Source organism: Pleurodeles waltl, chromosome 8, assembly GCF_031143425.1.
Source record: "Pleurodeles waltl isolate 20211129_DDA chromosome 8, aPleWal1.hap1.20221129, whole genome shotgun sequence".
Lineage (NCBI taxonomy): Eukaryota > Metazoa > Chordata > Amphibia > Caudata > Salamandridae > Pleurodeles > Pleurodeles waltl.
The window spans coordinates 1,190,795,096-1,190,821,900 of record NC_090447.1 but is presented as its reverse complement, the minus strand read 5'-3'; the positions used below and the strand labels follow the sequence as shown (position 1 = coordinate 1,190,821,900).

Here is a 26,805-nt window from a genome sequence, read left to right as displayed (position 1 = left end):
GCAGAACATGTTATCACCAATTGTATTTCTCTGTATGTTTACCTTCCACGTGTAAGCCAGTGCTTAAGAAAAAAGACATTTTGAGAAATGCCCTCTCTCACATGCTAGTATGGGTACCCACAAATTCGGAGATGTGCAAATAACCACTGCTTCTAAACTCCATATTGTGTGTGCATTTGGGAACTACATAGGTTTCCTTGATACCTATTTTGCACTCTTTATATTTTACCATATGAATTGCTCTATACTGGGTACACAATGAAAAAACATTGCAAGGAGCAGATCAGTTATTGGCTTTGATTGGCGTGGATAGCTTATGTGGCCAAAAAGTTATCGATGCCTAAAAGAAAACTACCCCAAATAGCTGAAAAAAGGTTTATCATTGGGGGGGGAAAAGGCCTGCAACAAAAGGGTTAAATATTCCCCTTTTCAGTAGTTTACCCGTCTAGTGTTAGATAACCAAGCTCACAAGGGGGTTACTGAGTTGCCTTTTTTGTTTGATTGGTATTATTTTGACACATCATTGCTGCCTCTCTTATGAATCCCTGCGGAATCGTAGCAGGCCAAAGGCTACAGCCCACCTGTTGTGAAACTAAAGTTGCTGAAAAGGGCTATGCATTTCCTGCAAACAAATGACAGCACTATCTATTTTGATAAATTCAGTTTTAATCATTTTACTCAGAAAGGATGCATTTAAACCATCAATAATCCCTGTGAATAAGCTAATCAGGAGCATGTATAATTTCATAGATTTCCAGTACCATTAATACTATAAAACACGTCCTGACTTTGTATTTGCTTCTTTGTTCATCCTCTTGATGCTTCCCACAACCCCCCCGGGTGGCTCAACCTTACCTAGCCACAGAACTCCTATGTCCCCACAAAACCGATCGCCCACTACCTAGCTACAAGCAATACGGATCAACTGAACAAGTCCACACTCGCCATACTTGCACCACCACTCTGAAATCCACCTATATTGGAATACAATCTCTTGCATAAAATGCAAAACCAGATCTAGAATCACAGCAATTCAGCAAATCAAAAATTAAGCACTGCTTATCTACTCGGCATCAGAGGTGTCTACTGCTTTTGCATGACTCAATTTACTTTTGAACCATAAAAAAGGCATAATTAATAAATAGTTATTTTAATATAGCAAGGTCCTGTTAGAAAACACATGCCCCTAATCCATGAAGCAAGGAGATCATGTGTGTCATATCCATCTTCTTCCCACTGTATTACAACAAAGAGCAGAACGAACATGGAATCTAACACCATTTGAGGAAATTGGCATTTTGAGCACACAAGTTGGTATTCATTTTCACTTCCAGTGCTTGTGGCTTCATGTTGTGTTGAGAGTTTTTTGCCGTCTCAGTGGAAAACTGTCTTTAACATTTGTGAGTCCCTTTCACAGTCCAAGAACCTTGGGAATGTTTTCTGAAACAGTTGAACAATAAGCTTGCAGTCATCTTCTACTTCCTCTCCATCCTTAAGTACACAAAGATTCCTCTGGATTCTTCCATAAGCTATTTTATGAGACCCCCAAGTTGCTTGAAAAAGCAACCGATCTTTCCTCCTGGCTCTCCAACCACTTGGAGATGTATAACTTTAATTGTAACTTTCATTCCTCAACTGGTGTAACACAGGTAGAACTCACATATTTAGCCATCTCACTGACAGCTGCCTGGGCCTTTAGACTGACTGTCATTTGCTTGAAGCTGCTCCAGTATTAAGTTGTGGATTGAAGTTTGTGCCTGTTCTATGTAGATATTGAACCCTGTTCAAAACTATTTATGACAACTAGTTAGGCTGGCTTTGAAAAGGTACTGAAAAGTAATTCCTTGTCACCGCTCTTAGAATTCCTGCCACTGATGGAAGTCAGATTATCAGTTGTGTGAGCTCACTGACGCATACTTTCTCTATCAACAGGATCACTTGTCTCCTCTTTCTCATAAGAGCACTCTAGGGTGCAGAACTACCCTTATCTGTTAAGCAGTCAGGTTCAGGACTAGATTCAGATTCTAAAGAGCAGCCTGCATCCTTTTTCTCAGAGGCTTCTTTGTTGGTGACTGTACCAGTGTCTGTCAAAGAAATTAATTGTTCCTGTGGCACCTCTGTCCCTGTAGGGTGGTTTGTTAATGCTTTCAAGAAGAGGCAAAATAGCATTTGTTTGAATAATTTGAATTGCTGGTAATGTCCAAAGTCGGCAAGTAGTCCCCTGTTAATCCCCCCCCCCCCCCCACTTTTCCATCCCCCACCCGTTGTACCACATACACTGATGCCCCCTCCTGCTTGGGCCAGGCCCACTTGTCCACAGCAACAAGATTTCCTTTAGACGCTGTTTTGAAACCCAGGCCCAGCAGACATAATTTAGGTGGTAGCATCAGCTATTCATAAAGACTGTGTACGCAGAATGCACCTGAGACTCAGTTGAATCAGAATCTTGGGAGTAAGAGATGGGTGAGGAGCTTGGACTATAGGAAATGAGCTGATTAAGTGGCTACATGTGTTAGTTCACTTGGCTGGGACTAAAGAAACCAAAGGAGAAATCACATTATTGCCAACAGCAGGGTTCAAGATGAGAGCCCTGCTTCTTGTTGGGTCCTGAGAATCAGTTCATTCACTCTCCTCCATTTTGTTGCATCAAGGGTCAGGCTCAGCACGGTCTGCTTTTATTGGATCATTGTAGTTGAATTGTTGAAGGAATAGCAATTTCTAAGGAATCGCTTAAAGCAAGTTGATGGCTGTCATTCATGAAGGTCTGAAAGGTGGGCACCTGGATTAGGTAGCTTAATATTACCCTATTACTCACTGTGAAAGTAACTGCTGGAAGTCACTATCTCCTCTTGAGTCAAAGGAAAGGCTTCACTAGTTACATTGCTATTTATAGTAGTGACAGAGATGGCAGTAGTTTGTCTTTCACGCCCAGTATTTTTCTATGAGCGCTGGACCCGTATGCGCCACACTCAAGTTGCTTTCCTGCAGCACTTGTCCTCTCTGTTTTGCCATCCCCCGGTAACTTAGCAACTCCTGGCAGTATACACGAAGCTTATTGTCACAACGGGAATCCATATCTGCAAACTATGCTGCTAGAATGTAGCAGAGAGGAGAGCCAAGTGAGATCTCCAGTTGACTCTCCTCTCCTTCCTAATCATCTAGTCACAGGGGTGAATAATCAAAAAAAGGCACGCAATCCATATAGGGCTGAAGTGCAGACAAATAAGCAGATATTGAAACAACTTTCTGCATTTCTTTGCTACAGAACGAAGGGGGGCTGTTGTTAGAGGTGCATGCTGAGTGGCACCACCTGTTCCACTTGTGTTTGCTATGACCCAGCATAGTTATAGCGTTGCCTGAGGCAGTTACTCTGTCCTCATCTCCATTCCAAAAAATAAGGAAAACACACAGCTTTATACTGTGTCTACTAATTATTTTTACTTGAGATTTCATACTACAGCACACACACTGAAGTAGCTTTCGTAACTCCAGCCAACCTCAGTGGGCAAACTCTCCTAGAAGTGCCTGGGCAGCACAATGTCCAAATGATAAGCCTGCCGCGCTGGCCAGGATGCAGCCAATGAGACAGGGCCTCAGTGCGCTCCATGGCTTCAGGCTGTGGTCATCCACCTCCAGGCAGATTTCAGTTGACCCTAGTGTCCTGGCAACAGAACTTCAGTCCCCATGCCGCAGCTTCAGGGGCTCGAACGTTACACATTGCACCAACAGCCATAAAGCATTATAGCTGCGGAGATCACTACATGAGAGGAACCGAGTGCCAGACAACAATAGACAATGGTGCATGTGTAGACACAGAAGGTGTGAGTGGATCAGTTCACCTTGGGATGACTAGTGCAATCAGCCTGCTGCTATCTTTCTTTCTAGAACTTTCTTGTTTCCCTTCAGCTGCAGTGGATTAAACACTTCCCTACTTCAAATTCAAAATGTACATTACAACCCTTTTAACAGAGTTTTACATTCCAATAAGTGGGATATGCACCATGTAGATTAAGCTTTCCTGTGGTCATAAAGATCTGTCTTTCTGCTGGAATAGCAAGGGAAGTTGAAGAACTGTTAAGCTAGTACACTTTCATATGGCATTTTACTGTAGTGGTTACAATGTTCTATCAAATTAAAACATGCCAGAGATCCAGTTTGCCAGTTCTTGTAGGAATAAGGTTTATGTATGTTACTCCAATGGCACTCAGTGTTTAAGTGTGTTGTGGCCTGAATCTCGAAATCTACTGATCACTGTCATGATGTTTCAGTTGCTATGGTAGCGCTTTGCCAGAGGCCCCCACTTCAGTGGAAAGCACAGGAAACAGCACACCAAATTAGGGTTATTTACTGCCAGCCCTTCAATCCACAATATCTCAAGACTTTATGGTCACAAAAGTGTGGTTTCAAGGCTCCTATCTTGAGAGTAGCTAATGCCAGTCTAGTCCTGGTGAACAGGACACACCATGGGCTTAGGTTGAAAATGGAGAAATAATAGAAATTGGTGATAAAGGCTCCAACAAAGTCAAAAATGGAGGTTCTGCAACCGGCTTAAGGCTACACTCCTTTGTACCGCTGGGTCACAGGCCTCTGTACTTTCAGTGAGGATGTGGAGCTAGCACCAAGGGAGGTAAGTCACTGATGCAGGCCAAGCTTATGGGCTAATGAAGTCTAATGTGACTCCAACCTGTCCTTAACTCTCTCATGAAGAAGATCCAGTTGTTGCTTCTCCAGTTGAGTGAAGTGCAGCTGGGCTTCAGACCTTTCAAGATATATCCTTAAGCCATCATCCATGCATGACTCTGGTAGCTGCACCTTGTTTTAGTGATTGCATTCCTCTCCTGACAAGACAGCAATCCTCTTTCTTCAGGGAACAATCAGTGGCAGGGCCTAGAGAAGGATGGTGGTTGTGCAACAGTAAAACAGGATGTCCTGTTACATGAGCCTTCTCCTAGGTGGATCTGCAAAGCATCCGGTGAAGTAAAGTGAAACAAAGAAATGGTTCCAACAAGCCAGCACTTACCCAAAACTGTGGGCACTAGCAGGAAGACCAAGCCCAATTTGATGGTGTGCTGCCTCCAGGTTTCATAGTTCCAGGCATATAAGAGCGTATAATCTTCAAACATTTTGCTTGTTGGAAGCAACAGATGGTCAAACTAATGTGTATTGTGTAAGTTAGAGGGTAGATTCCCTAAATGTGATTGAGCCTTTGCTGGGCAGCCCTGTCTCAGGCAGCTAAACAGGTTTCTTCTTGTGTATTGCTGCAAGAAAGGCTTGAGAGGGTCTTCGAAGTTCCCATGCTTGAGGAAACAGGGAATCCCTAATATTTTTTATGATAATGCACCATCTTCTGTATCGAACCATGCTTACAGCACTCATTCTCTATGACACATATTAGTTATATGGTATTCACTCACTGGAAATACAGCAGTTCCAGTTATGTGAGTGTATAGATTTTTAACAATATAAACACACGTTCAAGCTTACAGGTAGAATGGCCTGCCCATTCAGTATGAATCTGTTTTCAAACAGCTCTCAACCTGCTCATAGCCTGGTGCTGTACATACCCTCATGATCAATCCCAGACGAGTCTCTATTGGGCTCAACAGCATACAGTCTACATGGAGTGAAGGGAGTGTGAAGCAGTCCAGTAAATAACTGTCAAGAGTCAGTTCTTTCAATCACTCATTCGGCTTCCACATTAAGCCCAGTAGGAGCAAAGCAACTGATTTCTTAACGATATCTGCATTCTACAAAAATAAGACCCTGCCACATGTTGCCAGTCATCTCAAATCTCAAAGCACCTTCCATCTGCCACCCATTCTCTTCAATGTGAGAAATAAAGTTTGCAGAATAGGGGAGATGGGAGGGTCAGTAAGTAATTTGTGGCAAGAGTGTCTACAGGATAAATTGTTACCAAAGGTAAGTCATTTGTTCATCTGATAGATACTTCTAGCCACAGATGCTCTCTCTGGAAGTGGGTATGTGGACTGTGCTACCACCAAGAAGTCCTCGAGGACCGAACCGGCGAAATGTCCATCACACCAGGCCTGAGTGTCAAGGCAGCAGTGTTTTTGGCAAACATTTGCAGCAGTGCCCACGTAGCTGCGTGACAGATGTCCAGAACTGGTTCTCCTCTAGGTAGCGCAGCTTCAGGTCTAGTGGAATGGCCTTTTAATCCCTCTGGGGACTGCTTCTTAGCCATTGTGTAGCAGATTTTAATGTTGAGGACAATCCATCTGGAGATGGTTCTCCTATGAACTGCCTTGCCTTTTTTTGATCCTGTAAAACCAACAAAGAGTTGATGTGGCACCCAGAAATCTTTGGTACGATCGATGTAAAATGACAGCGCTCTTTTTGGATCTAGATGGTGGAGTTTCTGCTCTTCCTTGGCAGGATGGGGGGAGGGGCGAATAAAGTAGGCAGTGTGATATTCTGTCCCATCTTTGGTGATAAAAATGAGGCATGGGTCCTAGGGGCAGGTTTGTCTGAGAAAAAGGTTGTGTATGGAATGTAACCATAAGTGCCTGCAATTCACTAACTCACCTGTCAGATGTTGTGGCCACAAGGAAGACTGTTTTAATGGTCAGCAGTCCATGAGGGCAGCTGTGCATGGGCTCAAGTGGCAAATATTAAAAAGGGTGGGAACTAAATAAAGGTCCCATTGGGGCTTGATGAAACACACTGTACATTTTTCTGGAAACAAGCTCAGAAGTTTGACATACCAGATGCTTCTTGCCCAATCCGGGGCCACTAAGATGACTTGAGGCCGATCGCTCTTGATTTCTCTGAGAACTCTGGACAGGAGTGGTATCAGCGGAAAGGTGTACAGGAATTCTGAGTTCCACTCAAGATAAAATGCATCTCCAAGCGAGAGTTGCTGTGGAAACTCCAACTTACAGAACTGCTGATATTGTGCATTCTTAGCAGTGGTGAATAAATCGAACCATTATTCTCCCCAGTCTCTGAAGAGATCTTCGCTACCGCTGGATGGAGACGCCATTCATGATCTGCAAGGAAGCAAGAGCTGGGTTTGTCTGCTCTGCCATTCAGAGAGCCCGACAGATATTGAACCACCAGGAAAATGCTGTGACGTTCCAGCCATGTCCAGAAAGTCGGACCCTCTTGACACCTGGTAGTGTTGTCTATGAGCACCTGAGCCAGCCTTCTCTTGATGGAAGGAAGAAAGGCTTCCAATGCAAGGTAAAGTGCTCTAAGTTTCAGCAAATTGATGTGGACCTGAGATTCCGCCCGAGACCAGAGTCCTCTGATCTCCACCTCTCCCAAGTGGCTGCCCTCAACCCAGCAGTGATGCATGTGTCACTAGTGTGAGCTCCCGGTGAGCAAGGAAGAGGAGTCTGCCACTACACCAATTGTGGTTCGTTAGCCACCACTGCAGATCTTCTGCAGTTCCCTCCTATCTCTGGACCAGGTCAAGATCGTTCCCTGGTGCTGTGCCCACTGGGACTCTATATCCCACTGCAGCACCCACATATGCTTACGGCCAAGGTTTGCCAGCAGTATGCAGGAAGCTATGCGACCTAGCAGCCTCATAGTCAGTCTCACCAAAATCCAGGATAGTGGCTAAAACATGAGAATCATAGCTGAATATCCTGGGCTCAGTGTTCCTGTATCCAGAATAGCTCCAATGAAAGGGAGTGTCAGGTTTGACTTTGGCACGTTGATAGTGAACCCCAGTGAATTCAGGAGGGCCACCGTAGTCTGGAGGTAGGAGACAACTGCCTGGGGTGATACCAGGTTTCAACACCTAGTTGTTGAGATAAAGGTAGACAGCAACCCCTGACCTCTGTAGATGTGCTGCAACCACAGCCATCACTTTGGTGAACACCCAAGGAGCTGGTAAGGCGAAAGGAGAGCACAGTGAACTGGTAATGCTCTTGGCCCACCATGCACCACAGGTAACGCCTGTGGGCGGGCAGACAGGATGGGGAGAGGGGAGTAGGTGCCTTGCACCCCAGCTCTTCCATCTAGTCTCCAGGGTCGAGGGCAAACCGTATCAGAGTCAAAATGTGCATCTTGAAATGTTTCCTTTTTCAGGAGGTTGTTGAGAGGGCATAGGTCCAGACTAGGACGAGGGCCTCCATCCTTTTTCTGTACTAGAATGTAACAGGAATAGCAACTGTGGTCTGCTTCTCATACTATATAGCCTATAATTCACACCTTCTCAATGCACTAGTTATACCCTTGCGTATATTACTTATACCATATGAAAACATAGCTATCATAACAAAACTTATGACATCTCAATTAAGATTTTTTTTTTTGGAACACAATGCATGGTAGAGTTATGAGTTATAGTTTGTGTAGTAAGACCAGTAAGGTGAGAACACTGTACGAAGCTGATTGTCTTATAGTAGTTTCAGGGTGGTGCGTTTAGATGCAATGTTATAAGTAAAAATGTGTACATAGGTGGGCAACTTACAGTAACGTGAAGGTGATGTGTAAACTATAGTTATAACTTTAGAATTTCTAATATTTGTGTAGTTTAAGTATGGTTTGTATGGAAAGAATAAATAAAGTTTTCCTAAACTTACCTGGAACCTTTGTTTTTTCATGGAATTTCAATAGTTTTAATGTTTTTAATAAAAATGTGCTTCAAGTCATAGTATTGAGCATTATTTATTAAGGTATCATTTATTGGAGTGTCGTACAGTAAAATGAAGGTGAGTGTTATTCAGTCAAGTGTTGTGGAGTATTGTATATTAGAATTGAGTGCAGTATGGTAGATTGTAGTGGGTTAGAGTAGGAAACAGTGTAGTAAAGTGGAGTTGTATAGCGTACAGTACTGTGTTGTACAGTGGAACTGCTTAGGGAGGATGGCTAGACAGTGACACAGAGCGAGGTCAATAATAGTGGAATACAGTGGAGTAGAGGTCAGTGGAGTTACGCATCATAGTGTGGAGTAAAGTATAATACGGTGTATTAGCATGTCCTAGAGTGGCGTGTAGTTGCGTAGTGTATAGTCGAGTTAACTCTAATAAACTGGAGTGGTGTCCCATACAGTGCAGGGCAGGGTTGAAATGTACATTATTGAAAAGAGTTGTTTAGTGAAATAGTGTTGTACCGTGGAGTGTATGGACATTGATTGGACTGTAGAGTTAGACAGTGGAGTGTATGTGGGTAGAGTGAAGTAGAATCTATACAGTGCCATAAAGTGCAATATAATTATACAAACTGCACTTCTGGAGGGAGCAGCAGAGTATCATACAGTGAAGCTGCGTAGAGTGCTGTGGTATACACTGTAGTGGTGTAAAGTGGAGTGCGTACAGTGGAGTACCATATAGTACAGTAATGTACAGTGGAATACAGTACAGTCTAATAGTGTACAGTGGAGTGTAGAGAGTGGATTGGCAGAAAGTCAAATAGTTTACACTGGAATGTCGTGCACAGCGTACAGTGTAGTGGCATACAGTGGAGTGACGTGGCATAGACTGGAGTGGCCTACGTTGCAGTGTGATAAACTGGAATACCATGAGGTGGAGTGGCGCCCAGTGGAATAGAGTAGAGTAGAGTGGGGTGTCGTAGAGTGGTCTGGTGTGCATTAAAGTGGCATACAGTGGAGTGCCATACAGTTGAATAGCGTAGAGTGCCATGGCGTACAGTGGAATAGCATATAGTCAAGGAGCGTATAATTGAGTTAGGTACAGTGGAGTGACGTAGACTGGATTGCACCCATTGCAGTATGTACAGCGGAGTTGTGTCCAGGAGAGTCACAAATAATGCAGCAGTGTCGCAGAGTGGAGGGTTGTCGGAGGGAATAGTGTTAAATGGAATAGTGTATAATAGAGTGGAGTGGCATACAGTGGTGTAACTTGTATGGAGTACCATACAGTGAAATAGCGTGGAGTGGCATATAGTGTACAGTGAAGTGGTGTAGAGTGGAATAGCACATAGTGGAGTCACGTACTGAGGTTTAATGTACACTGCAGTGGCACTGAGTGGAATAGAGTAAAGTTGAGTGATGTATAGTGTAGTGCTGTGTAATGAAGTATGGATGTAGTTGAAATTTTGGGGTACTGTACATTTTGGTGTGCAGAGTAATGCAAGGCAGCTACTTTGTGCTGCATTACGTTTCGGCACATGTACCAAGCAAAACAGGGCGATTTATGGTGGATTTGCTTAGTTTTGTAAATGTTATGCAAGTATTGAACTGCCATTGCAACCCTATGCCTAATGCAAGGGTAACGCAATAGATTTCCAAATTTGTTCCCTGGTGATATATTGTGCCATGGTGTTTTGCTTTCACTAATGACCGAGCTGACAAAAATCTCTGGAATGCACTTCTCAGTTCAAAGAAGACATTTATTATTATTTCACTACGAGATTCCTAAAAAGAGATTAGTAGGTCGAAAGCACACGTTTAAAAATAGTCACAGCAAATAAAGGAAAATACATCAAAATGATTCTCAACCGCAATGTACACAGCAAATATATGTGATTACATTATAGCATAATTGCAAAGCAAAGAATAAAGTAAAAATTCATCACCGTAGGGCCTGCCAAGCTCTTCATCTTTCTCATGGCAGCAAGAAGATGACCACGTTGAACTGCGAGAAAGAGATATCCACCCTCACTGGACAAATCTGTGTCAGGCATTCAACGTCTAATCCTGACCGAGGTCATGGAAATTCCACCGCTGCTGAGCAGGACCACCTTTTTATATCTTAAAAAACCGAAAGGGCTTTCTAGAGAAAACCCCTCCCACGAAAGAGAAATTTTCACACGTGCTGGCTACTGTAGTTCAGAGTTCGTAAAAAAAAAACGTTGAGAACTTGCCAATATCTCAAAGCTCTCCTCCCAAGGCCGAACCATTCCCTGCACTGAAAAATATGTACATTCTTATCATGCTGACTGACTAATTGTTCGGTGAGAAAGAATACGAAAAACAAACACAGTTTACCATGTGGGAAAACACAGCACAACTGCAATGTCTAACTCTACATACCTATTTTCATTACACATGGTATACCACAGTAAGTTAGTGGTATACCGTGCTACATAGAGGTAACAAGACAGTGTATAATTGGCTAATGTCTGCCTTTACAAATTTTAAAGGTAGCCATAATCCTTTTAGTTGACTTTTGGATTGTTGTAGCTTAGAGCCTTAAACATACGTACATAGTTGTTTTTATTGATGTGCCCAACCTATTACTATTTTCTTGAAGTGGAAATGTTTGTATAATTTTCTATATATTCAGTTAACTAGTTTATGCCGTACCATAGTAGTACCCATATACTGTGTTTTGTACCAAATGCTAATTTTTAAGGTAATTTTTGTAAAATAACGTAGTCAATTTTAGGTATTAGCGTGGTAATGAGCAGACGTTTTTTGACATATATGTAAACAATTATGGACACTGTAATACAGTGGTTCCCACCCTTTTGGCTTCTGTGGACCCCCCCTTTATTATTACTGGAACCCCCCCCCCACCCCCCTGCTGAATCATTACTGGAAGCTGAGGACCCCAGCGTTAACACTGTCGATTATTTGAACCGCAAAACAATACACAAAAAATACAGAAACAAGCATTCATCAAAAACATACACAAATGATAAAACAATATTTAATTTGTAAACAAACATAAATAAATATTTCAATTTTAATAGAAAGTTTGGAGCTTTTATAAATTAAGTTGAAGCCACATATCGTCCATACCATATTCTGTTTGATGCATGTGCACTGCTCCCACGAATCAATCTCAGGATACTAATTTAATTTTTATGTTTTTAAATTTTCAATTGTACATTTAGCCACTTTGTATACACTTCATTGATCTATTAATAATATTTAATTTTCTAAGCAGTCACGGCCTCCTGAGAAGGCTTTGTGGACTCCCAGTGGTTCCTGGACCACAAGTTGGAAACCACTGCTGTAGAACACTATATTTGTGAGAAATTGTATATTAGTGTTTTTTTTCATTGCTTCTACATACTTTTTAAGGCTACTTTTTTTTTTTTTACGTAAACCGTAATATTTTTTTCAAATGTATAGAAACATAATTATATTTCCCTACCTATTACCATTTACATTAAGTGGTAACAGGTAGGGAAAACATATCAAACCTAATACTTACCTATATTTAAGGCCCTAAGTTAGGACACCGGCAGAGTGGCCTTTAAACAACATGGCTGCCTGCAATGTTTGTACAGACAGTCACTATCCAATCAGATCATTATTTGTCATCACTATGTATTGTGATACTACCTCAAAACTACAGCGGCAACAGATAAAATAAATTACCTTGTAACTTAACATTTTCTCACTGTACTTGCCTGCACTACCCAAAGAATCGTCTGCACCAGCGTTTTTTGTTTTGCCAGTAACTTTGGAGCCGCTTGATGAATCTTCAGGAAAATTTCAAAATGCATGCTTTAGTCGGTTCAGCCTCTGTCTTGGAAATGTTGGGGTGATCGGTCAAGTGGGTGCCGGGGAAAAAAAAAAGGGGGGGGATCCCAAAACACAACTACAGCCCGAACCACTGGACAGAATTACACCAAATTTGGCAGAAAGCTAGCTCTTGGTCCGGAAAGCACACTTTTTGTGTAAATCCATTCAGTAGTTTCTGAGGTATTAGAGTTTAAAAAGTATAGCTGTATAGAAATGTGGATCCACTGTGGACTCTGATTCAGGGGGTTAAAGCAAGGCCCTTATTGGCTGGCCACAACCTGACAGAAAAGTTGAGGCCACCATTGTGTTTGCCGCATCGGCTGGGGGATGGGAAAAGGAACAGTACAAAAACACATAAGGGGTCATGATACAGGGATCCTGACCCCATAGGACACATAAAGGGGTCCCTGAGAGACCCTTTGTGGGCCAAAATTTGCCCAACCAGAGAGAAACTGGGGAAAAAAAACACCCACTGCATCCAACCTGATGCTACACATGGACAAAGCCTGTGCACAGCTTAGGTTTGAGTGTATGAAGAAGGGTTGACCGCCGGCGCTCATTATACTTAAGTGTGTGCTATTAAAAAAAAATATATATATACAGAAATTCATGGAAAAAAACAAAGGATACAGGGACTTTACAGCTGGGATCTGAATTTACTCTTACAAAACCATAGAAATTCAGCAGTTATAGAGTTCTTTCAAGTAACTATAACTCGCGCCCTAAGGTAACTATAATTAACGCCTTCCCTAGGCACAGCTAATTACTCCACATATTACATCATTGGTGACCCCTTCAATGGCATCATTGATATTACTACTGCAACATTTGCAGTGAAATTACTGATGAGAAAACTGTGCATGCTGGGGGCACGAGTTAAACTTACCTTAGGGCACAAGTTCTAGTTACTTGAGTTAACCATAATTGTAACTGCTGAATTTCTATGGTTTTGTGCGAGTAAATTCAGAACCTAACTAGAACGCCCCTGTAACCTTTGTTTTTTTCAGTCAGTGATATATACCCCTCTCCATTGTTTTACATTATTATTAAACCCAAACCCCCCCTCACACACTTTTAAAATTATTATAAAAATAAATATTTTATTTTGGGGGAACCTTTGCAAACCCTTGCTTTTCTGTGATGTTACCACCCAGTTCCGTTACCCACCCCTAAACACACTCTTACCACCCTATTGCCTTACCCATCCCTAAACCATGAAAATACATTTACTACCCTATTTCTATACCCACCTCTAAATATATATTTATCTTTTTATTCGCCACATTTCATTGTAAAGGCATATGTGTGATAAAAACTTGTGTGGTGAAGGCAATGCATGGTAAAGGCATTGTGTGGAAATGGATGCATGGTAAAGGCATTACGTTGTAATGCCTGGATAGCAAGGGCTGCTTCCCGATTGGACTGGAGGCGGCATAGGAAGATGCCAATCTTGCTCCATGTAGGAGTCAGGAACGGTGCCACTGGAAGGTCCACGGAGAAGGTTGCAAAGCCAAGGCCAATCCAGGTCCACCAACAGATACTGTAGGCCCAACTAGTACAGAGGACGGACTCACCAGTGGAACCCCTGTCAGAGGCCCTTCAGAACCCACAAGGCCCCGACTGGGGCTAGCTTGCCCCAAAATTTGGTTCATGGCCTCATAAAATGCACACAGTTGAGCGGGGTTGCTACGGAGCGGACCCAGTGTTAAACGTTGCTCCATGTGAACAACCTGGGAGCAGGGCCTGGATTTGTGGCATTGTTCCTTTTCATCACCCAGTGAATGGGACAGACTAAGAAAAGTCAGAGAGCACTTCAATTTCTTTGACTTCTTCATGTGAGACTTACCCGAAGAAGTCTGGGATCGGGATGATGCCCGTCGCAAGCGACTCTGGGAGCAGTTGTGAGACCGCCCTTGTGAATAGGACCTGGAGTGGCCCAGACTCATGTGGCAAGCAAGCTTCATGGCATGCTCACGGATGGCCCTTGGGTTCATAGTCCAGCAATCCATGTAGGCCGTGGAGTTGTGGTCTTGTTCTAGGCACCACACACATCAAGTGGGTTCTGTCAGAGACATATGCCTGCGATAGGCATCACAAGGCTTGAACCTAGTAGGTTTCTTTAGTGACATGTCCCAAAAAGTTAGATAAAGGGCATAATAGTGAAGTTCAACAAAATGGTGGAAGAACTTCAGTCAAAAATTGACTGAGGGGAGTTTGTCAAGATTAGTGTGGATGGGTTGAAAAATAAGGAACTGAGGTCAGTGTGGTGGGGTGGCACCTATATAGGTATCGCACACGTCACTTCTGGGGTGGATGACACCACATGGAGCCAAACAACGCCCCCTACAGATGCATAAAGGGATTCCTCAAAAATGTGTCAGCAATAGTTAAAATAGCTGCCAACGGAGGAGAGGTGTACCAAGCATAAGAACCTATTGCAAGTTATATTAACTACTTTAAATTAGAGATTTTTAGTTTCAAGTTGTGTAATAATTAATTTTGCCCCTTATACTTTAAGCAATACATTGACTTAATTAAACCTTGGATTGATTAAATTTAAGGATCTCTTGCATGCAGGTCACTTATCACATTACAAACCAATCTTCATAACAGTGTGACAGTAAACATTATGCAGTCATTCAATTAGTAGCAGGATTTGTTTTATATCAATTTATTGTAAAAAGTACAACCACACACTTTTTGTTTTTCTCTTGCACTCTCTTTCCTTTACTTTAAAAGAAAATGCATTTTTTTAAACTGTGTTGAATCATCCCTCATAGGATGAATAACTGGCTTTTTTCTGAGTTCTTGTTGAACAGATGTTTATTCTATAGCAGATGTCTTAGGGCACCAAAACACATTTTTGTCGAACTAAAAATGTAACTGTTTAACTTAAAACTGCCATTTCCTCACCTCCTGTATAGTGTTGAGAGAGAATTTCAAGCCTCAAATGAATTATATGTCTTTTTTATATATAAATATTTCAGAGACAGCAGATCATTTTAACAGAACAGTGGGCCAAATTGCACAAAGGGATCCACATTTCTGCAATGCATCCTGGCTGGGCTGATACACCAGGTATTTCAATATGTTAGTGTAGTTGTGGAGCAAGAAACTTATTTCTTTATGTATACATATTGTTATAGTTCATGAACAGTCTTAAAAATGATACCCACTCTAGGAATGTTTTGTGTGCTTTTTACTCTGTGCTGCAAATATTTTAGGCTAGATGGAACAACTAACGTACAATTAATTATTACACCTATGTATTAAGATATGCTTTTAAATATCAACAGAAGACATGTAGCACTTTAAAAAAATCTTAATAAATAAATAAATTACTTTTACTCTGGAAGTATAGTTCATTTATTCTAAAGTGAAAACTACGTCAGATCAAATGTTCATAAAACTGATTACAACTGAAGTGATTCTCTCCCACTTGATATGAAACATTGAAAGATCTACATTACCATTTTGTCAAATATTTTTAGCTGTGAGATTGTCCATGCCCGACTTTTATCAGAAGATGAAGAATAAATTACGTACAGAGGCTCAGGGAGCAGACACCGTGCTGTGGCTGGCTGTCGCATCTTCTGCAACAAAGCAGGCCAGTGGACTTTTCTTTCAAGGTGAGTGACCAGATCTTCTAGAATTCTACTTTGGAATGAAGTAAATATAGATTTGCTTGTAAAATCTGACCTCCACATATTGTATTGATCCTGCCTTAATTAATCTTCCCTTTAACTAGGGATCTTTCAAATAATTTCAAATAGCGGATGTGAAACATGCCTTTCCTTAACCCCTTTTTACTTAAAAGCAGTTTCAGTGATGTAAGGCACTCTCAAATCAGCAGTCCTTTTATAGGTACAGGACACTGATATCCAGAGATGATCTTCTACATGGTGAAAGGACTTCTTAGACACAGAGCATTGGCACTACAAAGTATTTGTGCCAACCTTACTGTACAGTTCAGTTTATGCTGGTTTAAGTCATTGTGCTTGAAAATATCTTGTAGCTAAAATGTTTTGGTCTTGTCAACATTGTAAACATAACAGAAGTTGGAACTGTCCTGTAGACTACTCGTTTTTGTTGTTTTAGGCATATGTTCATGCTGGCGCACTAGTCTATATGCTATAGTCTAAATTGCCCAATAGAAGTTTCTGTGGCTTGTCCTATAAGCTGTTTATCGCTGATTTGTGTGTGTGCCCCTTTATGAAGGACATTCCATATGTGCCTGAAAACTACCAACACGATGAGAAAGAATTTCTATGAAGACCCCATTCTTAGATTATTTTTCCAAACCATAATCTTTGACTTCTTGTTATGGTATGTTAAAAATTGCTTATATCGTGCGTGACTCACACCGCAGTGTATCTCGGCACATTATCTCAGTAGTTGTAAGAAGGCCAGGAAATAATAATACTGATAAAACAGCACAGTTTTTACATAATCTTTGACTTCTTGAACTTCTCCTTCTCCTAGTTGATGGCATTTGTCAGCTACTCTGCCCTAATTTCAACCCCCTTGGCATTCATCAACAATTGATCTTTTACAGTCTTTTATAGCTTGTCAAATTCGACACCTACCTACTATACACTGCCTACTTACCTACTATAGACTGCCTTCATATCATCTTTTGGCTTCTCTTCCCACCTCCACACTCCTACTACTGAGATCCTTTGCTTTTAGCTACAGTTCTACAAACCTATATCTCTGAGTCCCCAGCCATCACTGGGTTGCCCATGGGATCCTTATGAATAACTCCTTCAAATATGAAATTGTACTTCTATACCTAACTTGTTCTCTGATTTCATTTTCTTCCCCCTCATACGCTGACCGCCTCCTCTGCAGCAATATGCATGAGACTTGGAATGTTATTTTCGATAACAATGAGAAAACATTTACTAAATATTCATAAGATTCAGCGCTTCCTCCCACTGCACTCAGCCAAGCAACTAATCAGTACTTTAATCATAAGTCAGTTTCAAGTTCGATAGTGTAACGTTCTCCCGAGAGGCAATAATTAATGCAATAATTGTCTGTTCTAGATAAGGCGATACATTTTGCAACATGCTACCTCTACAACCTCCCCAGACAGACACCCACATCTGCATACTTACACAAGGCTAGTTGTCGAAATCAGTGCACTGTGGAATTTACTCATCCGTGGTTTAAAGATTCTTCATGATACCTGCCCAAACTCCTTCAGTAAAAACCGCTTCCTCCTCATTCTCCTGAGAAAACTATGGTTTGTCAACAGTGATCTTCTCACCACCCCAAATCCCTAGCCCCTCCTCAAAATCCAGGTCATCAATTCTCTTGCAGCCTCTGCCTGTTTGGGTTTGCTCCAAAATAGCCTATGAGCAGTGTTGAGTCCCAATATTTAAGAACGCCATACAAGCACACCTCATCCATTAGAATTTCCTCAGTTCCATATTACAAGGGAACGCTACTTGAAACATTCTCCACAGCATTGTCTCACTCTTATTATTATGTGGGCCATAAATTGTGTAACATGTACCTTATGTAAATTTTCCATAAGTATTTGTGAGAGCCTATCATCACAAAATCTGATCTGAACCCTTCCTAAACTCCACATTTGTATCTGACATAATAGCTTTTGTGTTTACATGCTACTTGGTATTATCTACAATATTTCTGTTTAGAATTTGCCTGAGACAGTGTATGCTGTTGTTGCTTGCCCCTTCCAGTCATCATTGTGGCTTACCCTTCCATGTTGCTTGCCCCATCCCTCCCCACCAGCCCATCAGTGTTCCTTGAGCACCACACCTGCCCGTCATTGTTGCTTGCGTCTCTCCACCCGCCCGTCATTGTTGCTGGCCCCCATCTCCATTTTGTCTAAAAAACGCTCTATAAAGCGGCTAGCGCTGTCTGCGTCATAGCACTTTTTCCCCCTAATTCTTTACCATGCTGCACAGCAACTGTGCTGTTGTGCAACATGGCTTAAATCATGGACAAAGCCAGTAGTTCTTATATGCGAGAACTGATGGCTTTGCCAGTGCTTGTTGTAAGAGTTATTCATCCCTTGTTCTCTTTTGCAAAGCCCCTTCAAGGCCTGTAATTAAAATACCATTTATTTTCGGTCATCTTTTATTAAATGTTTGGTGGGCCGTGTTTGCTGTACGTCTGTCGGATGGGTTCACTGCGGTATTGGGTTTCGTTTGCCAACTGCTCTTTGCTGCATTTTGGGAGCAGTTTTCCAGAACACTTTAAGGAAAGGCAGACCTCACCACAAGCTGTAGCCCTAACATTTACCACCCCGACAAATGCCCTCACACTCCACATTCTCAGCAGCTTAGATACTGCCCAGGCCTTCCGATTAAAAATTAATTAATTAATTAAAAAATAATGAAAACACGCTACTTATAGGGTCTGGCCTATGCAAGATCTATTGGCTTTGTGAGTTTTTTCAACCATGTTGTACAGCATTACGGCTGCTGAGCAACATGGTTGAAAGTGAAAAAATAAAGCACTATGATGCGACTAGTATTTACTGTGTCAGAGCACTATTTGTATTTTTATTTCAGCTATGCTGCTATACAATATGGCTGGAAAACATTGGCAAATCCAATAGATTTCGCATAGGTGAAATCTATTGGCTTTGCTAGTGCCTACCCTCATTGTGATGTACTGATTTGCCAGTGTCTCCTAATTGGCTAAAACTTTCTCTCCATATCTCAATCTATCTTGAACTCTAAATACCTAAGTTTTCTGAATGCTCTATCACCTAGACCGCTTGCAAGGATAACCTTGATTTTGTGTTTATAGTCTGACATAAGTTTAAATTTTAGACTCTCTGAAAAGATCACTCCATCATTGACATGCATAGTGATCATAACTTTCTATCTGATGCAGCACATTGGAGAAATTCTCCCTTTGTACAAGATATTTGTTCAAAAAGTGTCCATATTTATAGGAAAACTGAAAGAGATAGGAAGCGTCTGTTAAAAACTGCTCCGATCTATAAACTCAAACTGACACATAAAGAAACTGCCAGACTTCCTATCAATCAATTATTCAGCCTCCGGTAAAATCATTGCTAGTGCTCTAGTCTATACTGTAGCAGTATTTAATTTACCTAAAGCCACACTATTACTGCAGCGTGTCTCCCTGGGCAAACCAATGCTTCCATAAAGAGGCCAATTGACAGATTAGCTAAAATCCCAATCTCCATTTCAAGACTTTAAGGCTTCCCATCCTAATGTTAAAAAAGATGGGTCTTTAACTTGTAATATTCATTCAAATTGTGTCTTGCAAATGACAAATTCATAAGCTGTATAGCTGCTCTACCAATGGCCTATCTCATTCAGGATGTATTTCAGTTATACACAATCTCTAGGGAAACTGGTGAATGATATCGGTAAATCATTAGGCTAATGTTGAATTCACCAACGACAAGGGAAGGGACATAAAATAAAGTAGTATGCAAGTGTTCTTTAAGCATAGACATAGTATCGTCAGGCTGTGTTCTTCATTTATCTTTTACACTAAAATTTTAAATCATGTACTTAGTACCTTTTCTAACTCGTGTCTTTCTGGGACCATTTAGTTTTATTACCACTATATGCGCAGCATTGGAATTAAAGCATAGTGAAAATCTATTTTTTTCTTCATAATTGATGCCATCTGAATACAAATTATACTACACTTGATTGTAATGACATATGGTTTAGTATTTTGTATAGCTGCTATTATCGTAACTACAGAGTAGTACACATTTCTATATTATGTTATGATTTTGTTCTGCTATAGTACTAAAGTAAGCATTTTTAAACTAAAAAAATCTATTATATGGCCTTCCCAGAGAAAAAGTTCCAAATTGAATTAAACGAAAATCGATGAGTCATCAATTTTGGGTCCGTATGAAGAAAACACTGTGTTGGTTAATGTTGTCTTCTGTAATTGTGTGCTGCTACGCAATGAAATCCACCAAACCTTGCTTGATTGCCAAGAAAAGTTGCGAGCAAAATAGCCTTCACCCAGACTGAAACATTTGTATGTTATGTGTATTTGTATAGCTCACTAATCACCGGTGAGGCTATCCAGGCCCTTTGCAGGTGGGTTAGGCACCTATCTCCTTGATGATGTTTTTCAAAAAGCCAGGATAACAGCTTCTTAGGGAACTCAAGAAGCAATGAGGCTCTGATGGTGGTGAGTGACGTTGTTCCATGCTTGGGGGAGATACAGGATAAGGTGTGGCCTCCGGCTGTGGCTTTGTGAATCTGGGGTATGCGTGCCAGCAAGTCCAGCTGAGGGAAGGTGTGTGGAAGTGGAAGCGGCTGTTAAGGTGGGCAGGGCCGGTGTTGGGCAATGCTGTGTCTGCATGTGTGTGAACAGTTTGAACTGGATGCTTTGTGGAATGGGAGTGTGGGGTTAAGTGTGCAATGAGGTAAGTTGAGGATGGGTTTTGCTGCAGTATTAATGGTTTGGAGCCTGTTCAGGAGCTTGTTAGAGATTCCTGCATGGTGGATGTTGCCATTGTAAAGTCTGCTGGTAACCAGGGCCTGTGTAACTGTTTTTCTGGTGTACCCTGGTGGCCATTTGAAGATCTTTTGCAGCATTCTAAGAATCTGGAAGCCAGTGGTGGTCACTGTCTCTACTTGGGCTGTCATGTTGAGCTTGTATTCCAGAACGTTTCCAAGATTTCTGGCTTGGGTAGTAGAGGCGGGTGTAGGGCACAGGTAAGTTGCCCACCAGGTGGACTCCCAAGCAGAGGCTTTCCATATGAAGATCAGCACTTCAGTTATGTTTGTCTTGAGTTTGAGGCAGTTAGATTTCATCCATATGGTTCCCACAGTCATGCAGGTGGACACAGTTGTGTTTTGTAGTGGGGGTCTTTTATAACAGGAAGTGTATCAGTTGGGTATCATCTGTGTAGAAGAGTATGTTGATTTTATGTGATCTGACGAGGTCGCTATGTATGTGTTTACTAGAGTTGGACTAAGAAATGATCCTTGGGAGCTCCGCTTATGAAGTTCTTGGCCTCTGATGTGTAGATCAGTAGGTTGACTCTTAGTGTCCTTCCTGTGAGGAAGCATCCGATCCAGTTTAGGGCAGGTCCTTGGATGCATGTAGTTTTCCATGACCTTGGCTGGGTAGGGCAGAACGGATATCAAGTGGTAGTTTGCTAGTTGAGTTGGGGCTGCCGAGAATTTTTGAAGCAATGTATTGATCATTGCATATTTCCAGACATCCAGGAACATCTTAGAAATGATAGTTATTCAGGATGTGGGTGAGGACTTGGCTGATGGGGGCAGTGCCCATATTTTAGATGTGGGGGGGCAAGGGGTCCATTGGTGCCCCAGAGTGGATGATCCTAATGATGTTGGCTGATTCTTCCGTGGTGAATGTTTCCTAGGAAGTCAGTGTTTTCTGTGGGTATTTGTGGGTAGGTAGGGGTTTGGTTGATGGTCAAAGTTGTTATAGATGGCTTTGATTTGGTTGCTGAAGAATTCTGAGAGGTTGTCACATAGGTCTTGCGAAAGGGTGGTGCTGTTTGTGGTGATAGCTGGTGAAGTAACGCTGCCAGCTGGCTTGTTTTTGGGTTGAGATTAAGAGGTACCAGGGACTCGGCGCATTTTGTGATCCCTTTGCCTGGAATTGTTTTTTCATTGTTTAGGTCATCAGTAGAAGGTGGTTGATTCAGGTTCAGGGACAGTTGGATTCCTGTATGCTGCTCCAGCTATGTCTGGCCATGCTTGTGGTGGCGGGACTACTAGGTGGGGATGCTGATTTGGAATTGGATGATCACTTGGTCGGTCCAAGGGAGCAGCATAGTTAAAGTGGTTTCAGTACTGTTGAAGGTGGTGAATGATGTCTGGTGAAGTGTGTGGGTACAGTCATGTGTTGTGTCAGTCCCAGGTTACCTAGGCTCTCAAGGAGTCCAGTGGTGGTGTTCTTGTCTTCCAAGTAGAAGTTGAAGTCTCATAGTAGGATGCAATTATTGGAGTCGATGGTGAGGAGTGTGATGAAGTCAGCTATGTTGTCAGTGAAAGTGGCTCAAGGTCCTGGTGGTTGGTAGACAAGGGTTCCGCTCAGAGTATATGTTATTGATGCTTGTAGCTTGAAATGTAGGTGTCCATGTGAGGGGTTACGGTGTCTGTGCTTGTAGTGCAGATGAAGGAATCTTTGAATATTATTGTGATTCCTCCTCCTGGTTTGTGTTGGCGGTCTTAATGTGCTAGCTTGTATCCTGCTCATATATCAGTGGCAATGTCTGGTGGTCAGCCATGTTTCTGTAAGGAAGAGGAGAGGCGTTGTTGTCCAGGATATCCCTGATTTCCATGGCGTGTTTGCTGGGTGAGCGGGTTGAGGAGCATTCATGATAGTTTGTCTTGGGATGCATCTTTGAAGGTGGGTTCGGGACGTCTGCTATTTGTGGGTTGTGTGGGCAGTGCAGATGTGTTGCACGCAAAGCAACAGTGGGTGCAATCGAACACTCACTCTGTGTGGCATGGTGCTGTGTGGTAGCAGCAAGTGGATGGGTACCCCCCTGGAGCAAAAGAAACTTACAAAAAAAAAAAAAAACTGTAGGCAGATTCCCTACTGGACCACAGCACTATACTATAATATTCCATTAGAATGAAACTATTTGTTAATACTTGCTTCTAGAGTATCCGATCTGCTCAGCTTTTTTTTTATAACACAACAAAAGAAATATTCAGTGACTGTTTGGGAAGACCTGGGTAGAAGCTATGTCTTACTTTTCATAGTGGGGTCCCAGTATGCCTGCTTTGAGAGAGGCTTTTTTATGGACAAGTGAGGTGTTACCCGGTCAAAGAATAAACTGGTAACTGTTGCATTTGGAGCCTTGTGGGCCTCCCACTGCCTATAGATTACTTTCATCATTACAGCTGACCTCTGTTGACTGGCTCAGCCAGGCTTTCAGCAAGGTAATCCATCTTAAAGAAAGCTAATATGTCTTCAAGACCCAGCAATAAATGGTTTACTACTACTTTATATACCTAGAGGCTAGTGCTTCGACGGGCCCAATGCAAACGGTATCTTCTATATTCTGAGGAAGCATGGCTTATAAATCATTTTAAGCATAGGCATTATTATGTTTGCCGTTTTCAAGCCTCTACTTTCTTCTTTAGGAATGCTATCTCTCAGGATTCCAACGTAGCAGTTTGTTCAAGGCAAGCCTGTACAAATCCTAGTAGTGTCATGACCTCCATCCCCATCACAGGAATTATGAGACAGAGAAGATTCATATTTTGCAGAAAAATCATACAGCCTGTTTATGACAGCATTACTTTTGACTCTAGTAATTCCATCTTTCCTGTCGACTTGCTTTTAGGAGATTGGAATGAAATGCCTCACTTTAATATCACTGAGCAGGAGGTTAGCTCATTGACATTTCTCAAATCTGGGTAGACACCAGTCTTGTGTCAGTGTTCAGGGTAAAGGTACCCGCCACACTATTGGCCAAACAACATGGTTGGAAAAAATAAGTGATCTAGCCTTTTATCAAAAAAGCTGAGATTGGGCATTACCAAGGAGTTTAATTATAGGCCCCTCTTTTCGCTACCCACAGTACCTAAAGTTCAGGGAAAAGGTTTTTTTCCAGTGGTTATTTAAAGCATTTAGAGGAGCACACAGCCTAATAGAAAACCAAGCAGATGGATTTTCAGCCTGTGATGGGCAGTAAATTGCCCTGCTGACAGTACTGGATGATATCTGGATGGGCTTAACAATGGGAACCCTACTTCTTCTCAATTTTTCCCCCTGCCTTTGATATGGTAGACCCTTCCACATAGGTTCACCATTTGGAGGTGTTTGATCTTACAAGACCAGCTATGTTTGGTTCTTCTTCTTTCTTAGTGAAAGAAGTCAGACACTTGCTTTCCTGCCCTCTCTGTCTAACCGGGCAAAGTCCCTGTGGAGTCCCCAGGGCTCATTCCGATCTCTATTTCTATTTACAATGTACATGGTTCCTCTCACTGGCATTATTTTATGTTTCGGGGTAGAGAGACGGTCACTGTGCAGATGACACCCAATTGACCCTGGCTTTTAACAGGCTTTTGCCTGAGTTTTATGACTCAGTTCAGGCTTGGATGAGTAATAGTTTCCTTAAACTAAATATCACCATGACAGAAGTTCTGATTTTTGGCCAGGATCTCTTGGGATGTTCCCATCAATGGACAGCTGGGATGGGCCTTCTCATTTATCTACCCTTAAAGTTAATTGTCTTGGCTTTGTCTTTGTTAGGGAATTGGGGTTGAAGGATAAGGTGAACTTTGTTGTCTCTTCAGTTAATAACAGATTAGATTAATTAAGAATATATTAATAATTCAAGGGATGTACACAAAGTTGTAATCCCACAGAGGATGTGTTACAGATAATAGGAAAGATGTTTGATTCATCTATGCGGAGGGAGGATTCTGAAGGGAGGGTGTTAGATGGGGAGCTTCTTTGTTGTGTTTGGATGCTTATTATACATGAAGATAGTCTTTATGATTCAATTTATAATACAAATTACGATTGTTGTGGCCTTCAAAAAAGGTACTCAATTCATCTACATTAGTTTGTGTAAATGACTCTAGGATGAAGTTGTTGTCCCAACACAATAAAATTAAAACAAGCATTTGCAATGCAATAGGTCTCGCATTTGTGAGACTTTGAGCTATTGGCCTTGTAAATGACAGTGTCTTTTACCCATGTATTTTGATTTGGAGCGGATGTATGTGATGTGGAGTGGAATTATGTGGGTTGCATTGGAATAAAAACACTCCCAACACCCTCCAGTTCTTTTTTTTGCCAGCGCAGTGTCCTATCACCAAGCCTCAAACACCATAATGCTCTGTACCTCTCATGAGCGCCCCCACAAAATATTAGGGCGGGCTGCATGATTGATTAATAATCGCCCATAAAATGACTGTGACCCTAAATCTTCCCAAATGGATTTCACTGAAAGGCTACAGTTAACACAAATTTCACCTAAGTTAATAGAAAAGCACAGAATGCTAAATATTTTTTGATGCAAAAATATGTAAAATTAAATGCTAGATATTCCCTGCTCATTACAATTCATCTTCATCTTTCTAACCCTGCTTATGGAGCTACACACCTAATGCAGTAATATAACATCATCCTTTACAAACGTTTCTCTAAACCAATCTTCCAAAGTTTGTACTGTGAGGTGAATGACTATGAACGGCGTTATAAAGACTCTTCAAATAATATCCTTTTCTTCAGTCTTTATTCTTCCATCTCTACTGCTTCAACAACAGTTCTCCACACAGCTGCTCTTCCAGCTCCTCAATGTTCTACTTTCAACTCCAGCCCCACTACCTCTTCCATTCTAAGGGGAAAGGGGAGGGGGAACATACTACTTCTATCCGTGTATATATTAAACTTCTACTAGGATAAACCTTTTTATATAAAACAATTATATATTGCTTATTTAATTAAAACTACGATACAACACATCTTCCCTTCTAACAAAAACTAGGAATAGTTCAAAGTCATCAGCTATCATTAAATACAGTTCATTTATACTCAAGTAGTAATATCGTAATCTTTATGCCAGGCAGGAGGTTTAATTTGTTGGCTCTTTGTTCTTTTCTCAAATCTTCCTTCATTGCGATTCCGTGGAACTTCCTGACTTCCCCCAGCTTCCTCAGGATTGCTTCCAGTCTTTTCTACAGCCGGAGGCTGTTTGACGATCCTATCCATGCTCCAACACGGTCCATTCTCCAATACAATTACATTTCTTTTTACTTTGGCACTATTGAATGGACCCCATAAACTTGGTGTCTCTCACATTTGACCTCATTCCCTTTAATGGATTTTTAACATATACTCAGTCCCCTGCCACCCATTGATGCTGTTTCGTACCATGTTTCATATTATATCTTCTTCTGTATTTATCTTGGTGCAGGGATAATTTAATTTTGATATAAGGGGGTGCAGGTTCACTCTTCTCTCTTCCACCTAACCATGAGGGAAAGACTTTTGTGCTTGGTTTTCTGCCTTTTAGCGCTGAAAACGGGGAAACTTTTGTGATTAAATTTGGAGTTGTATGGTATGCCCATAACATGTCTCTGATAGCATTTTCCACACACAAATGATTAACTCTAGCTAACTGGATGCATTCCTTGATCATACGATTGGTTCTCTCAATCAGACCATTAGCTCTTGGGCAATAGAAAGCTGTAGTGAGGTGGTTTATACTGAGAGGTGCAAGGAAATCTTTAATTGCTAATGAAGTCAACTAAACCCCATTATCAGTAATAAGGGTAGCCGGTATGCCCTCAACAGCAAACACATCCTTGAGGAAATTTATCACTTATTCAGTTGTGATTTGGTTAACTAATTTCGCATTTATCCAATGCGAGTGGTAGTCAATTATTACTAAGGCAAAGCATGACTACTCC

At 41.6% G+C, this 26,805-nt stretch overlaps 1 protein-coding gene across 1 annotated transcript in view; it reads left to right on the top strand.

The window, feature by feature from the left end:
- Window positions 1-26,805, top strand: part of DHRS12 (dehydrogenase/reductase 12) — a 149,240-nt gene that overhangs the window by 106,366 nt on the left and 16,069 nt on the right. Inside the window, exons 8-9 of the mRNA XM_069205453.1 lie at window positions 15,394-15,484; window positions 15,898-16,035. Of these exons, the coding sequence (XP_069061554.1) occupies window positions 15,394-15,484; window positions 15,898-16,035 (229 nt within the window). The remainder of the gene's footprint in view (window positions 1-15,393; window positions 15,485-15,897; window positions 16,036-26,805) is intronic.